General features: G+C 38.7%; 1 protein-coding gene across 2 annotated transcripts in view; it reads right to left on the bottom strand.

Moving 5' to 3' along the window:
- Nucleotides 1–16,888, bottom strand: part of LOC145984985 (putative ATP-dependent RNA helicase DHX34) — a 149,326-nt gene that overhangs the window by 62,821 nt on the left and 69,617 nt on the right. For both annotated transcript variants that reach the window (XM_083118463.1, XM_083118464.1), the window contains one exon: nucleotides 16,446–16,640. In XM_083118463.1, the coding sequence (XP_082974589.1) occupies nucleotides 16,446–16,640 (195 nt within the window). The remainder of the gene's footprint in view (nucleotides 1–16,445; nucleotides 16,641–16,888) is intronic.

Raw genomic sequence — 16,888 nt, 5'->3', positions numbered from 1 at the left:
TATTTCCGTATATGTATTCGGTTAACCCCATAACAAGCAAAAATTGTAATTGCGGTTCCTCGATTTATATTATCCACGCTCTATATACCTCTGCGAGTATAGGTCACCTTGTTCATGCTTCCCATTTTTACCGACATCGAGGAACGGCGTTACACTTGTGAAATTAGGGCATGTAAAGAATAAATGAGTCTCATTTGGTAATTCTGCTCTAAATTGACGATTAGTTAAGTTCACTATATTTATGTTTGTATGATGGAAATTATTATATATATATATATATATCAATTTCTTCATCACTTACTAATACTATCACTATCCTGGGTAAAAATTACTTGAAATTGGGTGGCTTATTTTTTTTCCTATTTGAGCATACCAACAATATGCATTTCCATTTGTTATTGTTAATGAATGTAGTATTTACTATTTACTCCCTTAAAAATTGATTGTTTGGTTTCAACAATAAAGTTTGACATTATTTATTGCTAGGATACCTGAATAGAAATTTGTATCTCCAATGTGACAGTTAGCCTACATTAGTAGTAATTTTGCTTCATCGCACTATTCCGTCCACCAAAGATTGATGCTTCAATTACTTCATCTCTAACACTGTAGGGATAACTTTTTGAATGAATTCAGTCTTCCACTGTGAGTTCAAAGGGACTAAAGTTGGAGTGTGAGGATTTTTAAGCGACCAAATTTTTTTCCATAAATAATCTAGTTTTATACTTGGATGTAAATTTTCACAAAAATTTTGCCAGGATTTTCTCTTTGCTATTATACATATCCTCTGATTTGGCGACAGCGCATCTGAATGCTATCCAGTTATATCAACCAAAGATATATTGGTGGACAGAAGAGTGCGATGAAGCAAAATTATGTAGAGTCGAGACATCCAACTCCAGAGAACTGGAATCCCAACTGGGGAAGAAAAAGAAGTCACACAGTACGAGACTGAGTGAATATGACAGGTGGATAAGCTGGGTCATAAATAGTAACATCATAATAACTGTGTAAAGTTGCACCATTCATTTTGAATTACCCTGTATTATGCAAATTACATCTATTGCTGGGCAAAATACCTTCAAGAGTGGCAAAATTTGACTTTATGCAGATGAAAATGGTAATTTAGATCTTTATCATGTAGGAAGAGATATTAGTAACAGATTTTAAGATCATCCAGCATACAAGCAATGAGTTGTCTGTTTGCAGTCTCTGTGGAGTATTTGCAGTTCCCAAGTTTGAATGATATTTTGTTTATTAATATTCATGACACAAAAAATAATGTGTTCCACTAGTAAACTCAGTGTATAAGGTACTGCAAATTGTCTTTTTCATGTGTTGTTATACATAATTTTATTCTAAAGATTCATTGAAACTAAAAATTTATTCTTGCACATTATAACCGGCTTCTTCTAGTACGAAAAGCATTCTTTCATTTGCATACATTAGGTAAAATGGCACAGTTTCTCTCCACATTTTGTTTATTTATTTATTTGAGGTTTTAAGCCCTACTTTATGCACAGAAAGGATAATCAAGACTGGACCTAAAGTTTAAAGTGGGACCCAAACCATTATGTGCCTCCACCGGGTATCAAACCCAGCAACAACATTACCACATGCCATGAAGGTATACAAGGGGATGTGGATGTGGGACTCCACACATTCGCATGGCCATTTGTGGAAGTAATGTAATCAGCATCATGCTCCAGCCATCTTGGTATCTACAATCTCAAACCAAAAGTCAATGCTGTTCTTCAGCACATTAGCACCACTCAATATTGTATAGCTTAAGGATAAAATTCTGATGCAGAAGCAAGATTAATGCTTGAAGGACAATAGCACATATGTAGAAAAAAGTGTCACATGTTTATGCAATTTTTTAAATGAAAAGAACAAATAACAAAGTAGGTGAACAGACCTGCTTTACACTACCGATAACACTAATATACCAAACTGAAGTATAGTTTGCCTAAAAACAAATTTAAAATTTCTTTCTCTTCCTTTATTTTCTTTGCTATGAAACCTACTTTTAGTACACTACTACAAAAATATTGATTTTTCCAGAAACACAGTAACTTTACCTGACATTTCCATGACTTTTCCAGAAAAAAGTAAATTTCCTGACTTTTCCAGGATTTCCAGACTGGTAGGACACCCTGAGTATGTTTTAATTACCATTTTTCGTCTTCGTTTTCAAAGTTATTCTAAAATAAAAATGGTAATTGGGGGTTACATTAACCTTTAGCCACCCGAGCCTCTTTCGCATGTAACCCCCTTGATGCCAGAGCCAATTTTCAGCAAAATGCAGAGTTTTATAAAAATGACTGTAGATCGGATGCTAATTGCAGTAGACAGACAAATGATATATAGTTTTACTCGGAATGAACCATAGATTCGGACTATATAAAATTTACGCACATTTGACGTATATATGGAGGAAGGGGGGAGGAAACTGAAATTCCAAAATTTTTGAAGAAAAATGCAGATTTCACCCCCCTCCCACCTCGACAAAAAGTACAAGACATTGTAACAATAAATATGGAAAATGTTAGGAACAAGAAAATAATTACACTATTATCATATGATCAATAGAACACGACTTGTACACCCAAAACGACATGTCTGCGCGCCACTGCCTCAAGTCTCGAATTTCAACAAAATGCATAGTTACCTTCAAACAACTGTAGATCAGACGGTAATTGCCGTAGACAGACAAATAATATATCATTTTACTCGGAATGAACCATAGATTCAGACTATATAAAATTTATGCACATACGGTGTATATATGAAGGGAGGGGGGACGAACCTGAAAATTCAAGAATTTTTTTTGAAAAAAATTGGGGTTTCGCCCTCCTCCCACCCCGACAAAAAGTACAAGACATGGTAACAATATACACGGAAATAATCGCTAGAGTTTTAGGAACACGAAAATAATTGCACTATTATCATATGACCAATAGAACACGACTTGTACCCCCAAAATGACATGTCTGCGTGCCACTGACTCTTTATTTATTTATTTATTTAATAAAAGATTCCAAATACAGCGTAAGCCAGTCTGTCCTAGGAAAGGTTGCAGGTTGGGAGCGGTCCTTCCAGTTCGGGGTGGAGGTTGCCAGTCGACAGGAGATGCAGGAGGGGACATATCATCAGAATCAGATTCTGATGATATGTCAGACGGAATGTCAAGTTGTTCGTCTTCCCACTCAGAGTCCATGTCCATTGCCTCAAGCTCATCTCGAATTTCATCCGAAAGGAGATCAGTTGGAGAAGCCATGGTCGACTATAAGCCTTTTGGAAACACTGCAGGCACTATTACCACTAGTAATAGTAATAGTAGACCTACGCTGAAGTTGAAGAATGCCAACAGCTTTATTCTTCACCAATGATTCATAAAACCCCAAAAAACTTGCCCCACGTCTGACACAGGGATGTAAATTATTGTTGCAGGACCCTATTGAAACTCCATGTATGCTTCTTGACCATGCTTAATCAAACATTTTGATTGTTATGAAGTGCTTGAAACGAAGTCCAAATCCCATCAACTTTTCCTTTTATCATGAAATGTCTCTCAAATTTAGACTTGATTTTCAAGAAAAATACTATACTTTTATAAAATGGGACAAATAGTGCTATTAAATAATATTGATGGGATGACCGGGAGATGCCTCTGAAACAGGACTGTCCTGGTCAAAATGGGACAAATGGTCACCCTAATAAAGTGGGAGTTAATGGCACGGGAGATGCCTCTGAAACAGGACTGTCCTGGTCAAAACGGGACAAATGGGAGTTAATGGCAAACTTAAGATCGAGGTAAATGTCCTATTATTTAAATGGACTTTTGCTAGAACCTGGATGGCTGAACATACAAGGTTTACCCATAAAAAAAACGAACTTTTATTTTTAGGAAAGAAAACAAGTAATTACCTTCAAATGACTTTATCACCTTCAAAATAATCATTAGAGGAGGCAATACACTTTGACTAGATTTTGTACAGGTCTTGGAAACACTGTTGATATTCATTGACAATAAGTGTTCGCAAAATACGCGTAACATTTAATTTAATATCCATGACGTCGTCAAATCTTCGCCCTTTCATAGCTTCGCCCTTAAGCTTGGGGAAAAGGAAAAAAAACAAGCAAGCGATACGTCCAGAGAATATGGAGGGTGATTGATCACTGTCACTGAATGCTTAGCAAGGTATTGTTGTACAGACAATGTGGTATGAGGCTGAGCATTATCGTGTAACAGAAACCATTGGCCAGAATCACGGAGGTCCTTCCAAACCTGCTTCATCCTGTTTCTGAGTCGACCAAGCACTTCCTTGTAATACCACTGATTGATTGTTTGGTTTTCAGGGACAAATTCATGGTGGATCAGTCCTTGGGAATAAAAAAATGCGACCAGCAGCACTTTTGTCTTCGATTTCGACATCCATGCTTTTTCAGGGTGGCTACAAACAAGCAGAAATGAAATTCCCTGACTTTTCCAGGTTTTCCAGGACAAAATTTACATTTTTCCCTGACAATTACAAACTAAACTAAATCGATGTTTTTGCAAATGGAAATAATAAACTCATACAGATCCACGTATGGTTTTAAGTACCAATATTATCTTCTATGAAATTGACTTAATTTCTCTATTCTCTATGATTTGAATTCAAACTGCAAAATAGTGAATTTGGAAAATTATTATAATTCACAAGCTAGGGAAGGATTATGGAATTTTGTCATACGCAGTAAATTTAAAATAAAATACTTGATTATTTTTAAAGTTACGACTAAATGAGATAAGAGTGAAGAGTGATTGATTAAGAAATACAATTTGTAATTTATCAGTCTCCTTATATATTCTCGGTATTATATGTTGATATTTCCACTGAGTTTGGAACCCTCTGTATGCAAGAACCATGAGTGCGGACTCATTTTTCAATGCATAAAGCTACTTCTCTCTTCTATGTAAAGCAAACAACTTAACTCTTGCATTTAAGTGAAACAATTGAATCGAACAAAATAAAGTGTCATATTTTCTTACATTATCAATGGGATTTCTGCTTCAGTACAGTATATCCAAGTGAAATACTGTGAAACTGACAACATGCAGTTATACCATTAATGCTGACGAAAAGGGTATGTAGGTATTAGAAATTTAACGCAAGGAATTTATAGAATTGCATTGTATAGGTACCTGATTTAGCTAACCACACATTAAAACAGGAACACTCTAATTAATAATAAAAGCTTCTGAAAGTTCATATACGAGGGGCATCCTGAAAAAAGCTCCAATGGTGCCTATATGCAGCACTAGTGGTTGGAGAGCGACACACACACATGCAGGAAGGAAGAAGTGGCATGCAGCTCTCATACAGTCTCCCACCGACTGCGAAGTAGCCTACATTGCATGCTTAGAATTTGGCACAGAGCCACAAGCAATCATGCGATGTGTGCAGACCGGACGTCGTGAGTGATAGTATGGTCAGACTATGGTGCAGACAATTCACGGAAGGCCAATCAAATGTGCACAACCCCATACAGCTGAGTACACACGGGCCCTTTGCATCACTTCAGGTGACAGATCTTGGACCACTCCCTGTACAGCCCTGGCCTTGAATGTACCTACTTTCATCTCTTTGTTTAACTGAAGAGGTTTCTGGCAGGGCAAGGATTTGACAGCTACACTGCGGTAGAGATAGTTCCAGTCTTTGAGTTTTTGCTGTCAGACACACATGCCATGGACATACAAAATTTAGTGCCATTCTACGACAAATGCCAGAACGACTGTGGTGTTTATGCCGAAAATTAGGTTAGGACTCACTGTTACTAATGCAATAAATTACAACTGATATTCTTGTTTTATTTATGCCTAATCGGTAAGAACCTTGATATTTTGTTATTTTTTTTTCAAATTGGTGTATTTTCTTATTTTTTACTATAGGTACGGTGTTATTTTTCCCAAAATTCACATTTTCATTTTAGCGCATTTTCTGGCAAATATCTGAAATTATACCTTCATGGTGTTTTTAAACTACTGTTTCAAATTGTAAGTCATATGGCTTACGCCTCTTCGTGAGAGTTTGATATCTTGAAAGTTATTTTGAGAAAGTTATTTTCCGTACCCCTTTTTTTAATTTTAAGTTAAGGATTCTAGATAATGGAATTTTCCCCGTATATACTGAAGGGTGCATAATGACCATAAGTGGCGACCACCCAAAAATTAAAATTAATCAACCTCACGTGACAGATACCGATATAATATGGCACCAAAAATTGGCATCATCTTTTTTTGACTTGTTAGTGTTACGTTTCCCAAAATTCGCGTTTTTGATTTAGAACATTTATCTGCCAAATATACCGAAACTTAATACTCGATTGTGCTTTTAAACTATTATTTTAAATTGTAGGTCACATGGTCTATGAATTTTCGTGGCAGTTTGATATGTTGGAACAGATTTTTGAGGAAGTAAAAGTAAAGTGCTCCCTGCACTTTTCCATGAAGGTGTGTATGGGTGTGGAGTTAGGGTCCCACACTTTCTTGATCACGGCTGAAGGTGGGGGTGATGTGATCAGCACCACGCTCCTGGCTACCTTTATCCCTCAAAAGTTTCCTCAAGGTACCAGCTTCATATGATGCTGGGTGGGTGCCGGAGCAGTTTGAATAGGTGGGAAAATCCCGGTTCTCTTGGATAGTAGTCAGATGCCCTAACGACTGAGCTCCATTATTACTCGCTCGAAAAATGCCGATGGTGCACACTTAGCTTGGTAATTCAAATCATATCTCGTGCGACAAATAGATATGCACTCAATCTCCTGTTAGAACCCTGCCACGTTGCTCTTTGATGCAAATGGTTTTGATAGAAGTTGAAAAAATCGTGGGAAATACATGATTTAATGTGGCTGTCGGAATTATTCCATGTACGTCTAACTCTATAGTTTACTCTTGAGTAAAATGTTGGATAATGTGCATGTTCTATGTACACAAACATGGCCTAGAAAAGACAAGAATGTTGGATTTCATAGAATTTTTCGTTGTTTTAGGACATTTCTTTAAAAAATATCGCTAAAACACCAACAATTCGCATTTTATGCCAAATTCGCATTATTTCTATATTTCAAACGGGCGAAAAATGTGTCCAGACATCACTGCACATTCCTAAACATAACTTCGCAGCAATTACCATTTTTCACGGTTTTGGCGTTTGCGAAAAATCAATGTACCTACTAATTGGAAATTACTTTCTGGCTACCCCTCGTATAAATCAGAAGATGGAAAGTGAAAATTTAGCAGGGCTGGCAGAGAAAAGTCAAATCTTGAAGAAAGTGATTTGCTTTTATGATTGAATGATTCAAGTAAATATGATATTAAAATATTTACGTATTTATTATTAGTACTTTATTTCATAATATTGGACATTAACCTTACTCAGTGAGAGATTAATGATCATCTCTCAGGAGATTCAACAGACAGGACAGAGAGTGGCGTTAATTTCATTGCAATACTAGTGTTGCAGTAAATTTGAGGTTGGGAGCATGCACTTGCCAATTTTTATAACGTTCACCAATGCAGTTTTATGTTTCACTTTTTCATGATAGTATTCAATATATATCCCGTTTTGTTGGATTCTTCTTGATATCTAAGAATAGTGCAATATCATTGTAAACGTATGTTAACTTGTGAGAAACCAGTAATATGTCAGGATGATGAAAGAAAACCTTCGTAAGCACTGCTACATTAAATAATGTGAAGTGAGCCAGAAGAGTAATAAAATTCCAGCAGCATATTTGCAGTCTAAAGCTCTTCTTGTTTATGCATGCTATTTTTGTTGGATGTTGCAGTCCATGCAATTTCTGTCGCATGTTGTAGTGAGATACTTTGTCGGGTGGCGATATTCGACAAAAATTGTATGTATCAATGGAACCTATTTGTTTCCATGTTCCTTCAGTTTGCCCAACAAAATTCCTTACTCTGACGTCCGACAACTATCGGACGGCGCCATATGCTCTTATCCCCTCCATCTGTTGACAAGTCCCCTTACTACTCCCATACGGACAAGAAAAATTGATAATTCAATGCATTTTCCACGTAATATTTAGAGGCTTAACCTTTACTCCCTCGATGATACCATATGGTATCATCAGAGTAAAGTCGTACTGGCCCAATGATACCATATTGTATCATGGTGCTGATTACGAAATGAATGTGCTTTTTGGACCATCATACTCTTATGTTTGGGTGGAAACTCTGACACAGGTCTGGAGCAAGCCTGGGAAATTCACTTTGATGACCAACCTCCCCCATCTCCCCCTTCACCACAACATATCCATGCCAAATTTCCGAACAGAGTTTCACATTTTGGCTCATTATTCAACTTATATGGCACCCAGGAACATGAAACATGTTTCAATCTCTTCGAAAACGTCCATTCTTTGAAGAGAATACTAAGGTTTGTGCCTTCTCCCCAAAATAGCGGGAGAAGAGGGGGCAAACTCAAGATTTTTATGTTGTTTTTTATTGAAATTCGGTGGTCGCAACCCCAAGCCCCCTTCCTTGGTTCGGCATTCTGAATTTTACACCGTTTGAGGTTATGATGTTTTAGCTTCAAAACAAAACTTATCCGAAGTAGATTCCTCCCATAGTGCCAGAGTTATAATAATTTTCCTCCAAAAATGAAAATTACCTATTTTTCATAAAAAACAGAGTTTCACATTTTGGCTAATTATTCAACTTGCATGGCACCCAAGAACATGAAACATATTTCATTCTCTTGAGAAATGTCTATTCCTTGAAAGGAATTCTAAAGTTTGCGCTTTCTTCCCAAACAGCAGGAGAAGAGGGGGCATACTCCAGATTTTTATGTTTTTTTCATTGAAATTCAAAGTCGCGCCCCCCAAACCCCCTTCCACGATTCTGCATTCTGAATTGTACACGATTGCATGCTCTGATGGTTTAGCTGAAAAACAAAAGTTATCCGAAGTAGATTGCTCCCATAGTACCCGAGTTATAACAATTTACCTCCAAAAATGAAAATTACCTATTTTTTGTAAAAAACAGAGTTTCACATTTTGGCTTATTATTCAACTTGTATGGCACCCAAGAACATGAGACATGTTACGTTCTCTTCAGAAATGTTCATTCTTTGAAAATAATAGTAAAGTTCGCGCCCTCTCCTCAAAATAGAGGTGGAAGACGGGGCAATCTCCAGATTTTTATGTTTTTCCATTGAAATTCGGGGGTCGTGCCCCCAAGCCTCCTTCCTTGGTCCGGTGTTCTGAATTGTACACGGTTGCATGCTCTGATGTTTTAGCTGCAAAACAAAACTTATCCGAAGTAGATTGCTCCCGTAGTGCCCGATTTATAACAATTTTCCTCCAAAACTGAAAATTACCTATTTTTCGTAAAAAACAGAGTTTCAAATTTTGGTTTATTATTCAACTTATATGGCACCCAAGAACATGAAACATGTTTCATCCTCTTGAGAAATGTTTATTCTTTGAAAAGAATACTAAAGTTCGCGCCTTCTCCCCAAAATAGTGGGAGAAGGGGGGGGGGGGGCAAACTCAAGATTTTTATGTTTTTTTCATTGAAATTCGGAGGTCGGCGTTCTGATTTGTACACGGTTGCATGTTGTGATATTTTAGCTGCAAAAGAAACTTATCCGAAGTAGATTGCTCCCATAGTGCCCGATTTATAACAATTTTCCTCCAAAAATGCAAATTACCTATTTTTCGTAAAAAACAGAGTTTCACATTTTGGCTTATTATTCAACTTGTATAGCACCCAAGAACATGAAACATGTTTCATCCTCTTGAGAAATGTCCATTCTTTAAAAAGAATACTAAAGTTCGCGCCTTCTCCCCAAAATAGTGGGAGAAGAGGGGGCAAACTCAAGATTTTTATGTTTTTTTTCATTGAAATTCGGGGGTCGCGCCCCACAAACCCCATTCCTCGGTTCGGCGTTCTGAATTGTACACGGTTGCATGTTCTGATGTTGTAGCTGAAAAACAAAACTTATCCGAAGTAGATTGCTCCCATAGTGCCCGAGGTATAACAATTTTCCTCCAAAGAGGGTTCGAATTTAAAATTCCCGCCGAGAGAAATTTCTCTCTCTCTATCTCTCTCTCTCTCTCCTCCTGCCATCAATGGTTTCTGGTGCCGTGGTTGTGTTGCGCATAAAAGGGGCCTAAAAGTTGAGGCCGAAATTTACGAACGGGATTTCCTGTTCCCGTGCAGAGTTCCATAACGATATCTTTAAATAAATAAATAAATAATAATTAAAAAAAGTAAATGAAGACGAAATTCCCCGACATTTCCCTGACTTTTTTTGACACCTCAAATTCCATGACTTTTCCCGGTTTTCCAGGTTTTCCAGGTCTGTCGCCACCCTGTTGTTCTTTCTTTGTCCTTTCCACTGCACACTCTGTTTCAGGGTTATATTGTAAACACCAGGTTTCACCTCCTGCCACGATGCACTTTAGGAAGTTGTTGTCCTGGTCCGCAGTTGCCACCAAATCCTCACAGCACTTTCCTTTTGTCTTTTTCTCATTCTGTCAAAATGCGAGGCACAAAGCGAGCACACACTTTCCTCATCTGCAGGTCCTCCGTTAAAATTAACCTACAGCTTTCTTTGCTGATATGAAGAATGTCTGACAGTTACTGCTTGGTTAAAAATCTTTCATCTTTCACCAATGCACGAACTTTCTCCACACTGTCGTCATTCCTTGACGTTGAAGGGCATCCTGATCTTGGTTCATCCTAGACACTTTCATGTCCACCTTTGAAACGACTGTACAAGTCATACACCTGGGTTCTTGATAATGATGCATCACCATACACTGCCCGTATCATCTGTAACATTTCGGTAAACGATTTACCAAATTTGTAACAAAACTTTATGCTGTAACGTTGTTCCATTTTGGTGCGCGTATTTTGTACGCCGCCTGCACACGACCTGCATCTGACACACGCTTGTCCCGATACTGACTGCCTGTAACAGGTTGAAACATGCACTGACAGGAAGTTTAGATATACAGTAGAGCGTCGATTATCCGAAGTAATTGGGGGACATGGGTGTTCGGAAAACTGGTTTGTTCGGATAATCGAACTGTACATGTTTATTTGCCAAAAAGAAGTACTGTACAGTAAATTTATTCATAAAAACAGGCATCTCTTTAAGTATGTATTACAAAGTAACGTACAAAGGCAACTTTAGTAGGAATATATAGTATGTGGTACAGTTTATTAAACAAAAATATGTACATATTACATACGCATTTTGCATGAACAATACACACAGTACACAAAATTAACGTTTAAAAAAATCCTTTATTTTGGTCTGTCTAAGCAAGCCTACACGCTTACGAGCAGCTAAGTCACGTACTTTTTTCATTACAGATATCTGAAAGTGAGCGAGTACACAGTTCGGTTAAGCGGTCGTTCGGTTGACCGACGTTCGGATAATCGACGCTCTACTGTACCTCTTTGCAGTGTTGCCAGAATACAGTTCCTTTTTATTTGGTTCGGTTCCTTTTTTTGACAGTTCAGCAGGGGCGTCGTTAGGGAGGGGCACGGGGGGGAACTGGCCCCCCGAAACGTTCACGTAGCCCCGGCAAACTGTTCTACATTTGCTGAAAATGTTACATTCATGACAAATATTGCGACTTTTTGTGATTTTTCTTCATTTAGGGTTGTCAAAGGTTAAGGAACCCTTAAATTCTATGGGTTTTATTGGGTTCCGTTGCAGGACCGGAACCTTTTTTTCTCGCACAATTTAAATTCGGTCCAAGTAGTGTATTGTTCCATTAAAAAGGTTCCTGGACCGTATTAAAATTCAACCGGAAAAAGGGTTCCTGCACCGTATTTAAATTCAGCCGCAAACAATCTTCCTGCACAGTATTTAAAATCAACCGGAAAAAGAATTCCTTTACAGGATTTAAATTCATACGTAAAAAAAGTTCCTGGACCGAATTGAGGCCTAGAACCCATTTACAGCTCACCGCTCAGGAGATGATCCCCAACGGAAGTGCCGTGACGTAGCGAGAGGCGACTCCACTATTAGGGTTAGGGGAGTGCACCCCAAGACTACTAGAAGGAAAAGCTGGGGTCAGACACGCCTCTTTTCGCGACAGTTTTACCTAGGCTAATACTCTTTTTCGAGTCCTAAAAATGGTCCGGGCAGATTTTTAGCAAAATTTGGAAATATTCTCTTTTCTGTTATTTGATAATAATTGTTAATATTCTATCCGTCTTCAATTTCAAAGTAAAGAAATAGGACACACTCAGTTCCAAGCGCAAAGAAAAGAAATGTTTCTTCCAACAAAGAAAAAATGTTGAACTTTTGCATCTCTTCTGTTGTCGCCGCTCGTCGAGTTAAGGTTTTGATTTCAAAGCATTTGTGATATCTACCGTGGCTCATGGTTATCAGCAAGTTTCTAACAATAGGTAAAAATATGCGATACGCAGCGGCTTTCTTTGATTTGAGTTTCACGACATCAGAATTCAGAAATAAACAATAGTTTTTAACTGCTGTTCTCTTAGTTGTTACATGTCAGTTGAGAAGTGAAATTCTGTGAATCAGCTATCTGAACCATGGAGATCTGAACTATGCCGAAACGCAAATGTGATTTTAGTAACGACTTACCTTACAAAAACGATTTCCTGACTTTAGGCCTGGAAGAAACAACTCCAAGGCAGAATGTCTTGCAGAATGTCAATTTATGTTATTATTTTAAAGTAACAGACCGAGTTTCACAACCGTATAATATAACGGGCATAGTGAATAAATACGTATTAGAATATTCAGACATATGCCTATCATGAGGCCTATTATTAGTTATACGGAAACGGTGTGAAATTGTTTTACAGGGGTGTGTGATCTATAAGCTCACCAAATGCCGTATATTCTTTTTAAAATTCTTTGAAATACAGTCTAAAAAATGCACAGGATAAGCAATACAAGTGTTCTGGCCACTGAAAGAAAAACAGCAAACTGTTGCTGCAGACATGCTCTGCGTGATTGACGCATTCAACTCTCGTCCCACGCACTTCGAAAAGGATACTAGACCGCAGCGGAAGGCTTTCTGCTACCCCTAAAATCTGCAAATGGACCGGTCCTTCCCTTCACCCCCGCTCCCCGTCTCTCCTCGTTTGGGGATCTTCTCGTGAGCAGTGAGCTGTACACTAGTTTGATTTTCTCTCCCGGATGGGAAATGAATTTATTTACAATTCCTGGACCATTAATAACCCTGGATTGTTAAAGATCAAGGAACGCATACATTCCAATTTGTTCTATAGGGTTGGTTGGTTGGTTTATTTGGGGTTTTAAGTCCACTTTATGCACAGTAAGGCTAATCGGGACTGGGCCTACAGTTTAAAGTGGGATCCGAATCACTATGTGCGTCCACCGGTTATCGAACCCGGGACCCCTTGATTACAAGGCAACGACGCTACCACTGCACCATCGGGAAGGCCCTGTTCTATAGGGTTCCGTAACAGGACCGGAACCTTTATTCTCGCACAATTTAAATTCGTACCAAGTTGCTAATGGTTTCATTTCAATACAGAACTACGGCCCTATTTAAACTGATCCGGAAAAAAATGTTCGTTGACCGGGTCCTGGACCGAATTTAAATTCATCTGGAAAAAATATTCCTGGACCGAATTGAAAACTTTACAGATGAAAAGGTTCCTTACAGTCCAAAACCCATTTACGCTTGCTGATTTTCTCTGCTGAACGACAATTGAATTTATTTAAAATTTCTGGATCTTTAACAACCCTGGCCCAAGAAATGCAGACGCTGTGGTTGCTGCGTAGGCGGGAAAGTTGACTACGCATACAAATATAATTAATCCGAAGTTACAAGGTGTCGATCAAGGTTGACCAGGACTTTTATTTATAGAGAGGAAATATACATACAAATGCATAGAAACACCAAACTATGTCAGTTTTTCAAAGTATTCCCCCTGAATACCCAGACACCGTTGCCATCGTTGTGGAAGTTCCATGATGCCTTTGGCGTAGAAAGAAGTAGGTTGATGCCCTAACCACTGCAGGACAACGTTCTTGAGTTCCTCAACTGTCTGGAAGCACGTCCCGTCCAAATGCTCTTTAAGAGCCCCAAACAAGTTGAAATCACTGGGGGCTACATCTGGACTGTAAGGACTGTGGGGTAAAACCTCCCAGTGCAACTTGGTCAGTGTTGTTTGAGTCAAATGGGCCGTGTGTGCACTGGCATTGTCATGGAGAAGAATGACATATTTCGACAACATTCCAGGTCTTTTCTTCCGAACGGCCCCATGTACAGCACCGTGAAGCAGTGTTGAGTAATACTGGGCAATAATTGTGGCACTCTTCTCCAAAATATCTACATGGATAACTTGCTCAACGGCGATATTCACCGGAGTGACTGCAGTTGGGCGAACGTATCCGTGCGGTTCATTTGCTACCAACTCCCGACCTTCACTGAACTGTTGACACCATTCGTACACTCTTGCCCGTGACAGTGTTTGTTCACCATACTGTGCTTGCAGTCTACGCCAAATTTCAGCAGGTTTCACCTTCTACTTCACGAGAAATTTCATTATACATCGCCGTTCCACAGCAACAGATACACTATGCCGCCATCTTTGTTTACACTACTGCGCATGCGCCAAATGTGTCCCAAGGGATCATGGTTACTCGTAAGGAATCATGGTCTGTCCTGCCGAAGTAATGCAGCACTACATTGTTTAATTAATATTTTACGCACGAAAGTCTTGCCCAACCTTGAACGACCCTTGTATATAGCGAATAATAGTTAGTTACATAATAATATCATAAAATATGGAGAGCCAAATTACTTATCAAGCATTTCCTGTTATTTGCCTATCCTAGTGGGAGGGAAAATCTTTTGCCCTTGGAGGTGAACACTGTACCTGGAAATTCAAGACGGCATTTCTAATTTTCATTTCAATTTGGGCTGACAACTCCGTGGTGGAGTGGTTAGCACGTTACGCTACGAAGCAGAGTGTCCGGGATTCGAATCCCGGCCTGTCTTCTTTCTAATGGTCCTTTCATCAATTTAATCTTAACTCATTCTCATTTTCACGATTAGCCAAAAAGTTTGAGAAAAGTGATGTAAAATGAACCAAGTCAATAAATCATTTCTATTTCGTTATTTTACGCCGCTTTTCTACCTCTTGGGTTAAATGCGACGATGAGATTGAATGATGAACCGAAGGAACAGCGATGCGAGAGACATGATGCAACCACACCTGTTAGAGGTCCGAACCTGGGACCTCTGGTTTCGTAGAGCGTTATGCTCATGCTTCGGGAGTGGAATCCTTTGAATGTATAACTATACAAATGGGGTGAAAGAAAGCAACATTGTACTGTGCAAAAAAGCAATGTTTAGTTCCTCTAAAGAAAACTACAATTATTCAGTAAAATTAATTTTGAAGGACAAAGCTTGTGAAGTGTTTTTCCATTCGGTGACGCGAGGTCATCACATCGAGTCCCATCTAGTTTTGAGAGTGGCATTCGCTTACATATTGATTTCAAGTAGCTTCCCAATTGTCCTCACGATGTTGGGCCATCACAGAAATCTTGGAGTTCCTTCCAGGGATCAAACCTTGAACCTGTCGTATCAAAGACGAGAGCGCAATAGTTTTAGCGCGTGGGAATTTTGTTATTTCTATTGCCATCATATAATCAGTTTCGCATGCACAAAGATGATTACTTTTAAGAAATTAGATGTGTGCATACAATTTCATATACATCGTCATCATTCTCCAATGTGTACAGTACGATGCCACAAAAGACTCGGGCATGTCCCATGGGATAGTGATTAACGGTGTCGCCTTGCACTAAAGGGCGCCGGATTCGATTCTGGTATAAACAATATACATGGGATGCCTATCTTGAACACATTACACAAACATTTCATTTTTGCACCACTGTCATACTTGTACACCTGATTTCAACACCCTTTTATATCTAAACCCACAGAAGAGGGTTTTCTCTATTTCTCAATTTTCTTCGAGCAAATTTACAAATCTAAGGAGTAACGACTAATGAAATTGTTGTTGGTATCTCAAATCTGACATAAGAGAAAATCCATGGATTTTTAAAGACTGTCTAGATGCCATTAAGTTAATGCGTTCATTGTGCATTTAGATTCCCGAATAATGGCCGGGGATTTCCCGAGTCTATATTCGTAAATTTTAGGGGGCTACAGCAGAATATAATGTTCTCTTCCAACAATATATATATATGCGTATATGATATATTAATAGTTTGTTAGTTTTTAATGGTTTGATAGAAAAAATCTTTAGTTTTGCCCCCCCCCCCCCCCCCCAAACTGATCAACCTAGCTACGTCCCTGCAGTTCAGTTTTTTTCTGGTGGACCTTGTATTAAGTGGGAAAACAGAATGCATGAATGGAAAATCAAAATAAATAGTGTCAAATACCTCACATTCAGGGTCCCGATAAGAACGATTTGTAAATGGACTTTGGACACTCAATGCTGCAGCAAGGGCCAAGGCTGCTTCGACCTGATGAAAAAGTGAGCCGATTATCAACATCTTGCCAATGCCAATGTCCACAGGAAGATTTGACAGCATCTTTCCAATCGTGGTCAGCTTCTCGTTCTCAGTCAAGGCACCCTGAAACAAAGAATTGGTAATGAAACAATGGCTGCTAACTAACAATTATAGTGGGCTCCACATTTTGTTAATGACTAGTGGTACACTTTCCTTCATGGAAGTGCAAAATGCCAAACATGGCCTGATGTCAGATGGAAGCAAGAATTTCACATCCTCACTTAAGCAAGTATTCTACTATAGGAAGTTGTTACCGAATGTAACTGCACAAAGTACTCAAATTGAGCAAAGGATAGGTGAAGAATAATATG

Source organism: Lepisma saccharinum, chromosome 3 (assembly GCF_977018435.1).
Source record: "Lepisma saccharinum chromosome 3, izLepSacc3.1, whole genome shotgun sequence".
NCBI classification, from domain to species: Eukaryota; Metazoa; Arthropoda; class Insecta; order Zygentoma; family Lepismatidae; genus Lepisma; species Lepisma saccharinum.
This window is presented reverse-complemented; position numbering and strand designations above follow the sequence as displayed.